Genomic DNA, 16283 nt, shown 5'->3' on the forward strand with positions numbered 1-16283 from the left:
CTAATCAAGAAATGTATTAAGTTATGTCCAATAAAAAAAGGTATCATCGTATTTTCTTTTCCATGTTTTATTTTGTTTGATTTCTATTGATAACCTTAAGAGTGGACTAACACGGCTACCACATTCCTCTACATTTTAAAACCAAAACAAGTAAAGGGTAGGGTGTAAAGGACAGACAACACAGGGATAGGACACGCAATGATAAAACAAAAGATAAAAAGGAGGAATTAGAATCTCAGCAATGAGAAGATGGGGGTGAATGAAGAAGTTCTTCCCCTTCTCTTATTGCTATCCTGTTTTTACCATCTACTGCTTTATGCTTGGTTTGCCTTCCTGCTCCTTCCACCCCCGCCCTGCTGACTGTAATTCAAACTCAGATCTTGACAGAGAAGTGCTTTGGGATGGTGGGTCACTGCCAAGGGGCTACTTTTGTTCTGCGTCTTGAACCATTTGAGGTTTTTATGTAGACGTCTTCATCCAAGTCTCTGTATGAGAGATTGAGGTGGGATTCTTTATTTAATTGTGTATCAAATATTAATGGTTCTAATCCTTATGTGTCAAAATGTTGTAATTTTATTATATTACAGAAATTGGGTTGAGTAAATAATATCCAACAATCAATCAAGGTTCTACAGCCAGCAGCTGTTGATATATCAGTAGCATCATAGACTGGAATAACAGAGCTGACTGCATGAAACAATTGTTTTTGTTGTTGTTGTTGTTGTTGTTTTCTTTGTTTTGTTTTTACCATCTACTATGTCATGTCTACGAAGGGCAAGATGTTACATTTGTCTGTGAGAAGTGACTGGGAATATGTGTTACAGGTGTACAGGGGATCGTAGATGCATACCGCCAGGCTCTGCCCCAAGTGCGACTATATGGACCAACCAATTTCTCACCTATCATTAACCATGTTGCCAGGTTTGCAGCAGCAGCCACTCAGGAAAGAAATGCCTCGGTGAGCATCTTGTTTGTTCTGCTCTTGTAATGTAGAGGTAAAATACTTCAACAGACTGTCACTGCCAGGTCTCAGTTCCCTCAGACCAAGCAAAGCTTATACTGATCCCAGGGCCAAGTGTGTTTGACGTGTGTGAGAGAGACTTCAGGGATACAGGTCATGGAGGACAGGCTGAGTCAGTCCTAGTTTTGCTTCCAGTGCGCTCAGTGGAAGCAAAGCCAGGACTGGCTCAGCCTGTCCTCTATGATTTGGAGCAATTTGGTAACCCTATTCAGGGAGAACCTTTCTTAGCCTTAAAAAAACAAAACAAAAAACCCTCTGAGATCAGCTTTGCCGTGAAATACAAAAGTTAGTCCAAGACTGCATATCACTTTTGGAGGTCTGAACTGAGAGCCAACTGAATTTGTCCAAAAAAGAAAGCGTTTGATTTTGAAGATGAGAAAACCATGCATTATTATTTTGGCTTGCAGTGGTCAAAGCAGACATGAAGACATTGATAAGGGGAATCAATACTGAATGATAGATCTTCATTAGTGGTTATGTCCAATATTGTATTAATGGCCATGTGATTTGAAGAGGAGATGAGTGTATGATATTAACATGATCCGTGGACTGTTCATCCTTATCTGACAACAGTGCTGCAGTGAGCTTTACGGATGGGTCACATGGCTTTCACATGTTGACTCAAAAGAAATCTTCAAGAGCTTTTTAAAAAAAGCTTTAGATCTTCCATGAAAACTTTCCTGTTGCTCTCACAAGAGGAGGATTTCATGCTGCTGGAGAATTGCTGGTGTCATTTAGACCATCCCACACTGCCTTTTGGTTTTAGCACCTTTTCTGTTATGTTTGGAGGGGGGAGGAGAGGCTGTTTCCTGGTTTGTCTCACTAGAGATCCCTTTCATTTTTGTTGTCTTCACCTTGGTTGCAAGACACAAATGTCACACGAACAAGAATTTCACACTATCAAAACTCATTAGTACATTTCTATACATATGTAATGCAGCAACACTCTAATTGATCAAAACTTATTATATTACATGGTCTGAATACAACAATTACAAAAAAGTGGAGAAAAAAAGACCCTCAGCTCTTATAAGCAGCACAGAGCTAAGGCAATACCACAACCATCACAGATCTAAAAAAAAAACCTCCACTTATCATCCATCAAACAGAGTGAAAGCTGCATCAGCAGCAAACAGGAAAAACCAAAACAAGAAAAAACAAACAAACAGCTATGTAACCTTCAAATTTTGCCAACTTTGTACTTACCTTCATACATATCTCCAGTTGTTCAAAGTCTACTTAAACACATAGGAGCCGACTCTGTGGGTGCTTGAGCACCCCCAATATTGAGAACATCCCTTGTGTGTGTCCTGGGAGGGGTTATTTCCACTGGGCTTAGCACCCTCAATAATTTTGAAAAGTTGGCTCTTATGCTTAAACATAGCTTGTCCATCAGTGCCCGACAGGGAATCTCTGCTCTGCTTTAGCTGATTCAGGGATCCCAAAATGTTGAACCCAGCGCTCTAGGTAGGGCCCCCCCCCCCCCCCCAATTCGACTCTACCTTCTGATCCCTTTGGTCCAGAGGGTTGTTGGGAGTAGGAGTGCGGCCCCCTTTCTCCTGTCCCTATTGGCAGCCATTTTGTGAGACTGGCCACTAGCGGCAGGAGCGAGAGGACTGCACTATTGCCCCCAATGACCCCCTGGACCACCAGAGATTAGAAGGTAGTAGGCCTGAGTGGGTAGGGGGCTACCTAGAGTGCTGGGGTTGGGGGGAGATAACATTGTGGGGAGGGGGCTAAACTTGGTGTGGACTGAGGAGAGGGTGGGGAAGGGATCAGGAGGCTGGAAGGGGGATTGCGGCAGTTTAAATTAATGCACATCCTGGCTGATATTCATCAATGCTGTACAGAAAGACGTGACTATTTGAGTAGCTCATTGAATTTGTCCCAATTACAAATAATTATGCTTACTAGAAGAGGTGTTAGCGGAATATAAGTTATAATGTTATCCTGAAACCAGATGGTGCTCTGTCTTCCCCAACAGCAATACTTTGTGCTCCTGATAATCACGGATGGTGAGATTACAGATTTGGACCATACGAGGCAAGCAATAGTTAATGCCTCCAAGCTGCCCATGTCCATCATCATCATTGGAGTTGGCAGTGCTGACTTCAGAGCCATGGAGTTCCTGGACGGTGATAACGGTGTGCTGAAATCCCCCACGGGCGAGTCTGCTGCCAGGGACATCGTGCAATTTGTGCCTTTCAGACAGTTTCAAAATGTAAGTCAAATGTGTTGTTGGTGCTTATCAGGCCCATGAAAAGGCAAGTCCTGGCCTGGATGAACAGTAAATAAATGGGTTTTAAAAAAAAAACCCCCAAAACATCATAATTACAGAGCAAGGTCTGGACCTAGTTACTGTGCTAAGTGGGATGGGTTGTATAAAATGTGTATTTAGCTACCTTTTCCAAGGCTCAATGCAGGAATCAAGCTGTCGGTATTATGTTGTACCTTTTGCATTGAACTTTGAGGAAGGCATTGCTGATCACGCCCATCGCGTGTGAAACTTGAGGATTTGACTGGAAATGATTGCTGGTATCTAGAGAGTAAAAGGGGTGGGGGGAGTGGTGTCATGAATCAGATGGGGGGAGAGCAGAAGTGCAATGCTTTTCAGCATTTTTGGTTTGTGGTACACTTTGAAGTTTGGTCAGTCTTCTTAGCACCCCAAACCAAGTTCTGCATGATTCTCTCTCTTTCTTTCTTTCCTTCCTCCCCAGAGCAGCAGCGTTTCTGTGTATACCTCATTCTGTGGGCTTCAGTCTGATGTTTAAATGTGTAGGTCATGAGAGATTAGGGGCACTCACATTCAGATGTCAGGTTGAAACCAGCAGAGAAGTTACACATGGGTGAGTAAATGTGGCGGGTATAATGGGAATGATTTCTGCAATCTTTTGGGCACTGCAAGCTTGATTATAAGGACTTTTCAAGCAACACCTGATCACAAGTACTATGGCAATTAGTAGTAAATTTGAGATTGAGGTCATTTACCATATACCTTGGCTTAGGGTAAAATTCATTATTCTCATGGTTATGTGCAAAACTTACCCGTTTAGAGAGGTTGCCCTTCGAGTAAGAAACGCTGCTTTCCTCTCTGGATTGCTGGTAGTGAGTAAGAAGTCTGTTGGTATGAGATGGAAGTCTGGTGGGTTATCCCCCTGGGAAAATTGTAATAATCTCTCAATATAATTACGTTTTTGGGCCCAGTACAAAAGCCTCAGTTCCAATGGGTTTGTCATTGATAGAGGAAAATTAATTATATATCTGAAAGAAAAATCAGCCAACAAAAGTAAAGCTATTCCCAGGATACTTTATAATATTCAGTTCTCAATAACCTTTCTCAGCGAACAAAATTTTCCAAACCTTAGGTATATCGTTTCTCATTCTCTGGTCTTTTCTTTAATGTTTTGTTCCCCATTCCCCCCCCCCCCCCCCGCTCCCCACACCTTATTTATGTCCACTGTACTTTGCGTCTGGTGTCAGTATACCGCAAATATTTTAATACTTTCTTTTAGTCTTTCTCCTCTCTTCCATTGATTACTTACTTTCATGTTTCTCTCAGCTTTCATGTTACTAGATTTGGACTTTAGATTTGATTATTCACTTTTTCAAATCCAAGTTAAAGGGTGAGATAAATCCAGGTGCAGTTATTACTTATATGCTTTTTAATATATTTATAAATGATTTAGAGATGGGAGTAACTTGCGAGGTAATTAAATTTGCTGATGACACAAAGTTATTCAAAGTCGTTAACTCGCAACAGGATTGTGAAAAATTACAGAAGGACCTTACGAGACTGGGAGACTGGGCGGCTAAATGGCAGATGATGTTTAATGTGAGCAAGTGCAAGGTGATGCATGTGGCAAAAAATAACCCGAATTATAGCTACGTCATGCAAGGTTCCACGTTAGGAGTTACGGACCAAGAAAGGGATCTGGGTGTCGTTGTCGATAATACACTGAAACCTGCTCAGTGTGCTGCTGCGGCTAGGAAAGCGAATAGAATGTTGGGTATTATTAGGAAAGGTATGGAAAACAGGTGTGAGGATGTTATAATGCCATTATATCGCTCCATGGTGCCACCGCACCTTGAGTATTGTGTTCAATTCTGGTCGCCGCATCTCAAGAAAGATATAATGGAATTGGAAAAGGTGCAGCGAAGGGCGACTAAAATGATAGCGGGGATGGGATGACTTCCCTATGAAGAAAGACTAAAGAGGCTAGGGCTTTTCAGCTTGGAGAAGAGGCGGCTGAGGGGAGACATAGCGCTATAGAAATGTTTAATAGTAGTAGTAGTATATAAAATAATGAGTGGAGTGGAACAGGTGGATGTGAAGCGTCTGTTCATGCTTTCCAAAGCATGTGATGAAACTACAGTGTAGTAAATTTACTACAGTGTAGTAAATTTAAAACAAATCGGAGAAAATTTTTCTTCACCCAACGTTTAATTAAACTCTGGAATTCGTTGCCAGAGAACATGGTGAAGGCAGTTAGCTTGGCAGAGTTTAAAAGGGGGTTAGACGGTTTCCTAAAGGACAAGTCCATAAACCGCTACTAAATGGACTTGGGAAAAATCCACAATTCCGGGAATAACATGTATAGAATGTTTGTACGTTTGGGAAGCTCGCCAGGTGCCCTTGGCCTGGATTGGCCGCTGTTGTGGACAGGATGGTGGGCTCGATGGACCCTTGGTCTTTTCCCAGTGTGGCATTACTTATGTACTCCTCAGTCTTCCTTCTTTTGTTTTTCTATTTCTCACCCACTTCCTCTCCCACTATCTCCCAGGATTTATTTTCCCCCTCCCCTAAATGTGGGGTGTTTTCTCTCTCCCTCTCCCTATTTCAGGTCCTTTCTCTACCCCCCCCCCCCCCAATCCACCCAGTACAAGATATTCTCCCTCCATCCAAAATCTCCTCTCTCCTTTTTAACCCCCATTCTCAGATCTTTCCACTATCAGGGCTAGTGGAAAAGTATTAGACAACTGTAAGCCAGTGTTTCCAAGTCAACCTTGCCAGTCATGTTTTCAAAATAACCACAGTGAATATACATGAAATTGATTTTAGTACTCTGCTTCCATTGTATACAAATCTTTCATGTACAAGGAGAGAGTCAGAACAGGAACTTAGCTCAGAGGCACAGCAGGCATGCATGTGCTGCTGCAGGTTTCAGTGGCATACCAAGGGTGGGGTAGTGGGAGCAGCCCACCCCGGGTGCAGATCATAAGAGGGTACTGCCATGGGTACCCCCCCCCCCCCCCCAACTGGTGCAGTGCTGCCATTTGTGTTCCCATTTCCCCGACTGGTGTGGTATCGCTCTCCCTCCTTTCTTCACCCCCTCACCCGCTGCAGGCCTTTAAACTTCCAGGCCTCCATCCGCTATGTAAGCGTTGCTTTCGGCCATCCCTGGAAGACTTCTCTGTTCAGCATCTCACCTATGCAGGAAGCTGTATAGAGAAGGCTTCCGGAGCAGGCCGAAGGCAGCATTTACTTCACTGATGCTACCGGTGGGCCTAGAAGCTTGGAAGACTGCAGAGCGGGGAGGGGGTGGAGAGAGGAGGGAAAGCAATGGCAGACCACAGGGGGTGGAGAGAGGATGATGCAATGCCAGACTGAAGAGGAAAGGGGTGGAGAGGAGGGAGAGCGTTGCCAGACCACAAGGGAAAGGGGGGGGTGTAGAGAGGGAGGAAAAACGATGCCAGACCACAGGGAAAAGGAAAGAGGGTGGAGAGAAGAGGGAGAGCGATGTGATGCCAGGACCACAGGGGAAGGGGAAAGGGGGTGGAGAGAGGAGGGAGAGCGATGTGATGCCAGGACCACAGGGGAAAGGGAAAGTGGAAAGAGGAGGGAGAGCAATGCGATGCCACATCACAGGGGAAGGGGAAAAGAGTGGAGAGAGGTGGGAGAGCGATGCCAGACCAAAGGGGGAAGGAGGAAGCGAGAGCAAGAATGAAGAGTTTGGGAAGAGAGTGGGCGGGTAGGGAAGAGTGAAAGGTGGGACGCATGAGGGAAGAGACTGGGAAAAAGCTAGATCTGGGGAGGGGGAGAACGAGATACAGTACTATGGGGCAGGGGCTAGCAACATGGGAGCTGAGGGGGAAGGGATGGGGACACAGAGGGCAGATGCTGAACATAAGGGAAATAGGGACAGGGACACAGAGGGGAGGTTATGGACAGGAGAAAGAGGGAGCCAGAGGGAATGATGGTGGACATGAAGAAAGAAAAAAAAGTCTAATAGACAGGAGATACTGGAAAGCAGAAGATGGATGGGGATGGGAGTTAAGAACAGAGAGAGGAGAGATAAAGATGGCAAGAGGGGAAATTCTGAAATGCATCATGTATAATGGAGAGGGGGGGAGACACAGGCTGAATGGAAAGGAAAGAAGGGGCAGGCAGTGGATGGAAGGAGCAGAGCAATTGGGCAGACACCGTATGGAAAGATGGAAGGAGCAGAGAAAGCAGGCAGATGCTGGCTGGAAGGCAGAGAGATAGAGAGAGGGGGCAGGTGCTGGATGGAAGGGAGAGAGTGAAGAGAAGATGAGGAAAGCAGAAACCAGATGACAAAGGTAGAAAAAATATATATATATTTGCTTTAGGTTAAAGTAGTATTGTAGCTGTGGTAAGAAACAGAAAATGAAAATAAGGTGATTTTTTATTGGACTAATTTTAATACATTTTTGACTAACTTTCAGAGACCAAAACCCCCCATCCTTGGGTCAGAACAGAATACCATAATAGCAGTATACTGTACTGACATGAGGAAGGGGGTTTTGCCCTCTGAAACCTTGATAAATATATTAGGCCAATAAAATGGTATTATCTTATTTTCTGTTTTATTGCTGTTTGTAAAGTGGTGATTGGTATTTGACAGTATTTTTTTTTCTAATTTACATCTGCTATCTTTATTTTGCACAGTACTAGGGGACGTGCGTCACTGTTCTGTGGCATTGCATTGTATGCGGAATCTGGCTTCTTGGGGGTTCACTTTAATTTTTCTCTAGATATTTCTATTTTTAGTTTGTGGTTACTTATTTTATACTGGGTGAAGATGTATCTGTGTTATGTTTGTGAAAAAGACGTGGTTTTCTTTTGGCAGGATCATCTTTACTAATCTGGCTTGTTTACTTTTATAATGGGAGTTTTATAATGGTTGTATTGATGTTCTAGTGCTTACTGTAGTGTTTAAGATGCAGCCTTTTCCTAGGTACACCCTTGTCGTGTGACTTGTGGATTATTACTAAAAGTAATTTTTTCATAAATGGGTGGGTGTTAAAAAATGATCGCCCCGGATGCCAAATACACCAGGTTTATCTCTCTCCTGTGCTTAAAATACTACTTGGTTGTGTATATTGAGAAACACTGTTGCACTTTTCTGAGTATGAAAATTCACTAACCGTTATTTGTTATCTTTATAAAAGGTTAGGAGGGTTGTAATTTATTCCTGCCCTCTTCTTCTCTCTCTCCACCCTGTGTGGACTGTGTGAAAGATATGAGTGGGGGGGGGGGGGGGCGGGATGGGGTTTTATAGCATTACAGTTTTGCTGCTGTAAATTAACATTTAATTTATGTCCTGCTGAATCTATTTTTTTTTCTTCACAGGCACCTAAGGAGGCTCTTGCCCAGTCTGTCCTGGCAGAAGTCCCAAAGCAGCTAGTTTCATTTTATAAGATGTGCGGCTGGTCGCCCATGAAACCACCAAAGCAGGCCTAGCAAGGTCCTAGGCTGAATGGGGATAGGCAGCCTCTGACCCTGCAGGTCCTCCAAAAAGAAAATCATCTGGATGTTTTTATAAACTCATGCGCTTAGGATTCAGATGTACTTTAAGGGTTTTGCCAATTAAGTTCCATGTATAAAAGTTACTCAGTTTTGGTATATATGACCATTGGCTAACAGATTTTTCATTTAGTAGACAATGGTGTAATCAGTAACCAACAAAGGGCAAATGAGAGAACATTAAATAAATGGTAATAAATATATTTTGCTAGATTAACGTTCTGTTGAAACAAAGGAAACCTCAACTACTGGGGTGAACTTAGATAGTAGCCAGAAACCTATCGCTGGTTTCCTTTGTTAAAAACACGATGTGACTTGATCCAAATAGCCTCCAAATATTTGGATATTTACCCCTCATGAAGAAGAAAGTTGGGGATCAGATGAATGACTTTATTTTGGTTGTGCTCAGTCTATTTTTGAGCTAATTTTGATACAGATTATTTGACAGGACATATCATACTGTATATTTTTAGTAGTATATACCCAGTTATTTTGGGAGCAGTCTTTTCTCCTGTTTTTGCAGGAGTTTTTTAATTGCCCCATTTCTACTGGGTTTTAATAACGGAAACCAGTTTTAGGAAGCCTGGCATCGCATCGTCCCCTCTCACAATCTAGCAAAAAATGTTTTATCTTAGAGATATTCAATAGTTGCATTTTTTGCTTTCCAATTAAGAAGTTATTTGCTAATAAATATAGTTTAAAATATGCTTTAAATAGCTCAGTATAATGTGAATGGTGTCACAAAACCTTCTGCACACAAGAACCCCTTCACAATATGTGGCAATGTTTGGCAACTGCTGTGCAGTGTTTTCAGAATGACGTCAGAAAAGAGGCTCCATTTTACCTACACATCTTTTCATTCACACTTGTTGAATGATGATTCACCTCATGACACTTGGTGGCATTATCTTATGCTGTAGTACACTGGTATGCTTTGATATTTTGTTCTTATGTCCCGTCCCCCCCCCCCCCCCCACACACACACACACAATGCAAAGCGTGTGCCAAAACATATTAGGTCTTATGAGGATTTATATAATATGATGGTCTGTATTGAGCTGTTTTTAAAAAGAAAGTGCATTTTGAAATGAATGTATTTATTACCATTTTTTATTGTTTTATCATCTACCCTTCATCTTTTGGTTAGTGGGACCACCACTCCCTGCAGGGGGCTGTCTCTCTTCCTTTGACTCCTGTGCCAAGCCTGTGTTGGTAGAGTCTTGATACGAAGCTTTCTCTCTTGTTAATTTTTTTGATAAAGATATAAAGACCTTGGAGCTCTTGTTTATAAATATAGTAATGTAGTTACCATGTCAGTTCTCTGATAGAAGTAAAGGTGAAGGTTAACTTGATAACTTAGTGATGAGCTTTTAGGAGAGATTATTCCCTCCGTTATGTCAACACAAAATCCAGACCCCAGTTTGCAGAGACTCAATAAAAGTTATGTTGGTCACATATATATGTATCCAGTACAAAGATATTGCCTGCAAATTGTAAAAGCTCTACAATCGATTCTTATTTGTTGAATCAAAGCACCATTTTCTGGTCATTATGGGGTTCCAAGGAGGATACCCGAGCTGAGATATGGATGCGTTAAGGTTCTTTGCCCTCCTTCAGCATGTTTTGGCTTATTTAGCTTTTGTTCTCTATGATTTCAGTCACATTTCGGTTAGAAGCGTGGTCCTAGTTTTGTCAGCTAGAAGGCTTCTTTAGTTCAGGGTTTCTTTTAGGACTAAGCTTCTCTTCAGAAAAGACCTGAAGAAGATAGTGAAGGTTATAGGTGACTCTAAGCCTCAGAGAACAAGCCCAGATCATCATCTCATTCTTCCTCTAGCAGATCAAGATTCAGGGATGTTAAGCATTATCAGTCAGGATATCCTTGGCATAACCAGCATGAGAAAGGGCAATCCCAACCATCTTCCTTTTGAGCTGAAAGGAAATCTTGCAACCAGGGATGGCAAGGGTCAAGTACCCTCAAATCCTCACAATGAAGCCAGGGTTTATTCCTCTCCTTTTCATAAGAACGTAAGAATAGACATAGAGGCATATTTAGAAGGTGTGTTCTTCAAAGAATTGTACATTATATGCTAAATTAGGTCTTGCCAGAGCCTTAAACAGAAATACTATTGCCTCTTATTTCTTGCTGTCTAGTCCTCTCCCTATGCACCCAGGCAGGTCCTGCTCTTTATTACACAGAACTACTTTATATATTGCACTGCTTTCTTGTTTTTTTTTGTAGCTCAAGTGTACCATTCATCAAGCTTAGGTAGATCCCTTCTCATGTTACCTACACCTTCCTGGGTGTCTCCCCTATAGCAGATTTTGATATCAATGGCAAAAAGACATACCTTGAGAGCTGCTCTACAATATCACTTATAAAAGTTTTAAAAAGAGCAAGACCAACAACTGATTCCTGGAGCATATCACTAGTAACGGTGGCTCAGTGTGAGCTCCATTTACTACCACCCTCTGTCATCTTGCACTTAACCAGTTTGTAAACCATTCAATCATTTAGGGTTCATACCAACAACTTTCAGTGTGTTTATATGTTGCTGATGCAAAACTATGTCAAAGGCCTTGTTGAAATTGGGTTTTCCATATCTAGGGCTCTCCCCATTCCAAAGAAGTTAATCAGATTCTACTGACTAAATCTACCTCTGGTATATCCTTGTTGCCTCACATCTTGTAATCCACTGGATTCCAGAGACTGAACCATTTCCAGTAAATTACCACAGAGTTCAGAGTAATGCCTGTAGTTCCTTCTGCTTCTACTTCTGTAGAGAGGAACACCATCTGACTACCTCCAGTCTTCTGGAACCAACTCCAGACTCTAAAGTAGTGTTCAAAAGGTCAGACAGAGCCACAAGAACTGAATTAAATTCCTTTGATCTCTTAAAATGTCTCCCTTCCAACCCCATCACTTTGTCTGCCTTTAGTTCAGTTGACTCCTCACTTCCATTTCTACTCCGAGCCCTTCATCTGTGAACACTGATGTATGTGACTCTTTCTGCTTTATCCTCATCAGCCCCAATATTCTTTTGCCACTTTTGAACTTGCTTCTGTAGCTAACATCTTTAACAAAAAAACAAACAAACCCTCATCCCCCTAATTCACTGTATTAGCTATTTGCATCTTTGCTTTCCTGCCTATTTTACCGGCTTCCCATAGCTTCTCCTGATATTGCTTTTAATCCCCTTTTCTGTGATCTGTTTATAAAAACTAAACATTTCCCTTTCTTTTCAGCTGCTGTGTTGGATCCTTTTATTTTGCTTTCCTATTGAAAAGATTTGTAGCCCTTAAAATATCTTTCCAAGTTTGTCTGCTTTCCTCTTTCCAAAGCTGTTCACATCCTGCTAACAATTCCATAAAGTAATTCCCTTCTTAAGTTAGTTTTTATGAAGACTCTCACTTTGGAATAAATCTCCAGCCATGTCCTCATATTGAACCACATAATCCAGTAAGCAATGGATGCAACACAATCACCCACAACAACATCAGAAACAGTCTCCCCATTCATAAGCACTAGGTCCGTTATTGCCCCTCCGGTGAAGGGGTTCCATCATCAATTGCCAGAATAGTTCTCACTATGGAGAATGCCAGATCTCCCTATTTCTAGACCACACTAGCAAGGATGTCACAATCAACAAATACTATCATTAGCACTTCTTCTTTCATAGCAATATCATTCTTGTCTTCAATTAAATTTCTATTACTTCTGCCTGCGAAGGAGGTCTGTATATCTCACCACAGTTGGTAGGTAAATGCTCTGTTCCCTGATTATCCCACTGTACCTTTTCCTTCCCTCATAGGTCCTACAGTTCTGTGGCTTTAATGTTATCTGTTACATATAATGCCTCTCCTCCTCCCTTAGTTACATCAGGGAGGACAGGGTAGGAACAGTGTCCCAGTCATGGTTTTCATATCTCTGTGACCTCCATAGTATCCAACTCAGCCTCTTTCCTTACAGCTTCTAATTTTAAGGAGTCCAGTTCAAGAAAAGTGTCCCATTTAGGGGGCAATGAGGAAGAGGAGGATCTTCACACTGATTGTTCACATCTTTGGCGATCCCCTCTTCCCCACGCCCGCACTTAAGTATGTTCAAGAGAGAAATCTAGCCATGACCTTACCCGCAATCATTTAGTTACTGCTGCTAGTCAGAAAGAAATCTCCTTAGCTGTATCATACTCCTAGTAATTTGCTACCTCTTACTATACTGAGTATATTATGTGCTGCTTTATATATTGTGCCTTGCCAATTCTTATAGTTTTTTTTATGAAGAAAATATATTTTTTATATATTTTTATCTGAGTTTGCTGCAACTCTGATTTTTAAAGATCACTGTATACATATGCATTCATTAGTGTGACTTAAATTTAGTGTGTGCAAAATAGATTTAACATGAGTTAACACTTGTTCAGTTATTTTTTTCACGCATTAATTTCTAATGTACATTAAAAATATTATTAAAGTGAATGATCCCAAATAAGCCTGGAAAAAATCTGAAAAAACAATCCCAAAGTGTTTGTGCATATCTGTTTAATTGGCGCTATGTTCCCTGTCCACATCTAATCACAAAGCTTGGAATATTAAATAGCTGCCAGTACTAATGTGGCTGTCAGCTAAATATCCAGCCTTTTTTCTTTTTTGTTTTTTTGTTTTTTTTCTGGATGGTACCCCATCATTATAAGTTGTCACAAAGCATCTGAGGCATGTAAGCTCCTATTTTTCCACTGAATCTTCTAGCTGTATTTCTCACAGATCATTAAATCTAAATCAGGTTGAAAGTTGGCTGGATTGCGGAGACTGAGGGCTGCCTCATTTGCTCCTTCCTGTTTTCTGCAAGTGACAAAATTGGGATCCTGCTCAGCATGTTTTCGAATGCATGAGGGGTAGGTTCCATGAGCAGCAGGACAAAGCAAGACCAGATTCAAGAAGGTAGCAGGAAAGGCTCCTGAAGCAGGTTGAGTATAACAGCCTATTGACTAAAAGGAATGCCAGCCCCATATTTGTGTTTTAGGTTGGAAACTTCAAGGAAGAGCCTGAAGGAATGAATTCTGCCTGCATTAGTGAGGAAAGTTTTGTATCTCAGCTTGAAGTTTCTGAGGAGTCCAACTCCCTTGAGAGCTGTAGACACTACATTGTCTTGTAATTCATAAAGTACATCATTAAAAAGAATAAACACTAAGTACAAAATGAGAGAAAACAATCCTCATCAAACATGCAGTCACTTTAGTGAAGAAAATGTTTTAGCATTTTAATATCTTTTTTTTCTCTCTCACTAGAATGTAAGAAAGTAATATTAACACAAAAGCAAAAAATTACATTGTTCCCAGTCCTGCGAAGGAGCCATTGCGCTTTACTGCATTGACTGAGACACTGTATGGAAAATAGTTTTAACAAGGGACCTAGGAGCTGCCTCAGCAAATCAGCAGTTCTTGCTGTGTGTTGTTTGTTAAGCAATTAACTCTTTTGTTAATGTGTCATATCTGGTCTCTTATTAAAGATGAGGAACCCTTCCTCCAAAATGGGCCAATATGTGGAGCCTGTGTTTTTGTATGGACTTCTTTGACCATGTCCCAATTTGTGAGGGACCGACCGGTATGGTAAGAATTTGGTTTACAAACATCCACATAACTCCAGGTGATACTGCCTTCTTCCACATGAAGCTTGCTGCTGGTCCTTAAAATTATATCATTGGACATTATCACTCACTGGATGGATCACTCGGGCTCAAATTTTATACTTAACATTTATTCATCTTAAATTTCTGTACTGAGAAATTATGTGCTAACTGGGTGTTGGTTTTGAACAGGGAAAATGATTGAAATTAATTTCAATTGATTTGCTTCAGCTATTACATATGTCATTGTAATCTTTCTGAATAGGGCCTGAAGTAACAGCTTCTGTTGCTTACCATTGTAGCTTTTTAATATTAATCACAGTTTGCTAGCAAAATTACTGTATCAGTGCTGTGACACTTCCTAATCTGACATGAGAATAAAATTCTGCATGGCCTGAATCACTGTGCTGGAATCGTTTGTACAGACTTTTTTTTTCTTGTGTTATTTATAAGAAGACAAGCTTGTATAAATTAGGTATAATGATAACAGAGCATGTTTTATCCAAAGCAGGATCCTGCAGGCAAAATCACAATAATTGCCATCCAATTACAATTAGCTAAACTGAGGCACTCTAGAGATTGATGATATAATTCTGTCATTCCCCCCCCACACACACACACACTCCCCAAGAACAAACCCTATCTTATTACAGAATAGATGAAATATCAGTGAAGGTATGTGCTTGCTGTAAAAATAAAAGCTGTCAATTTGAAACAGAGTAAGTTGTCTTTTTCAGAGAGGCTGTTTGCTGCAAGAGCTCAGTTTACTGTTTGAATTTATTTTATATTTTATCTTTTCTTGCCCTGGTGGGAAGGGAAGACTTAAGACATAACCTGGAGACTTGTCAGAAGCATCAGACTGCCCAAGAGGGTCTCAGGGGTTGCTGGCGTATCAGTAGGGAGCTGCTTCACTGCATCAGATAACCTCGGAAACATTACTTTTCCTAAAATTCAATTGGTCCCTGCCATCGATATGTTTAAATGTTATCTAATGGACATTCTTAAGATGTATTAAATTTCTCTATTCAGGATGTATTTTTCTCCATCTAGAAAGGAAACCAGAGGCAGTTCAGACTGCTGTCTCCAATTCTGAGGGTAGCTTAGACTTAACTAATTATTTGGAGACATCAGATGATAAATTAGCCATGCTGGCTATCTTAAATGTGATTTTGGACCTGGCTGCTTAAACTATAAGTACATAAGTAATGCCACACTGAGAAAAGACCAAAGGTCCATGGAGCCCAGCATCCTGTCCACTACAGCGGCCAATCCAGGCCAAGGGCACCTGGCAAGCTTCCCAAACGTACAAACATTCTATACACGTTATTCCTGGAATTGTGGATTTTTCCCAAGTCCATTTAGTAGTGGTTTATGGACTTACTATTTAGCATTTCTACTATTTAGCATTTCTATAGCGCTACAAGGCGTACGCAGCGCTGCACAAACATAGAAGAAAGACAGTCCCTGCTCAAAGAGCTTACAATCTAATATTTAATTTATCTTTAAAATCAAGCATGATACCAGAAAATTAAAAATTGGCATTACATTGGCAACCCTCCAAAATACTTGTCCTTTAGGAAACCATCTAACTCCTTTTTAAACTCTGCTAAGCTAACCGCCTTCACCACATTCTCCGGCAACGAATTCCAGAGTTTATGTGTTGGGTGAAGAAAAAGTTTCTCCGATTTGTTTTAAATTTACTACACTGTAGTTTCATCGCATGCCCCCTAGTCCTAGTATTTTTGGAAAGCGTGAACAGACGCTTCACATCCACCTGTTCCACTCCACTCAATATTTTATATACCTCTATCATGTCTCCCCTCAGCCGTCTGTTCTCCAAGCTGAAAAGCCCTAGCCTCCTTAGTCTTTGTTCATAG

At 41.2% G+C, this 16283-nt stretch overlaps 1 protein-coding gene across 6 annotated transcripts in view; it reads left to right on the top strand.

Moving 5' to 3' along the window:
• The window catches only part of LOC115475343 (copine-1-like), a 167184-nt gene extending 152379 nt beyond the window's left edge, over positions 1-14805 (top strand). For 5 of the 6 annotated variants that reach the window (XM_030210988.1, XM_030210985.1, XM_030210986.1 and 2 more), the window contains 3 exons: positions 825-958; positions 3006-3242; positions 8613-14805. In XM_030210988.1, coding sequence (XP_030066848.1) covers positions 825-958; positions 3006-3242; positions 8613-8723 — 482 coding nt within the window. In that variant the 3' untranslated portion in view covers positions 8724-14805. The remainder of the gene's footprint in view (positions 1-824; positions 959-3005; positions 3243-8612) is intronic. The other variant, XR_003943010.1, reaches the window with a different exon arrangement.
• The last annotated feature ends 1478 nt before the right edge of the window (positions 14806-16283 follow it).

Source organism: Microcaecilia unicolor, chromosome 8 (assembly GCF_901765095.1).
Source record: "Microcaecilia unicolor chromosome 8, aMicUni1.1, whole genome shotgun sequence".
Lineage (NCBI taxonomy): Eukaryota > Metazoa > Chordata > Amphibia > Gymnophiona > Siphonopidae > Microcaecilia > Microcaecilia unicolor.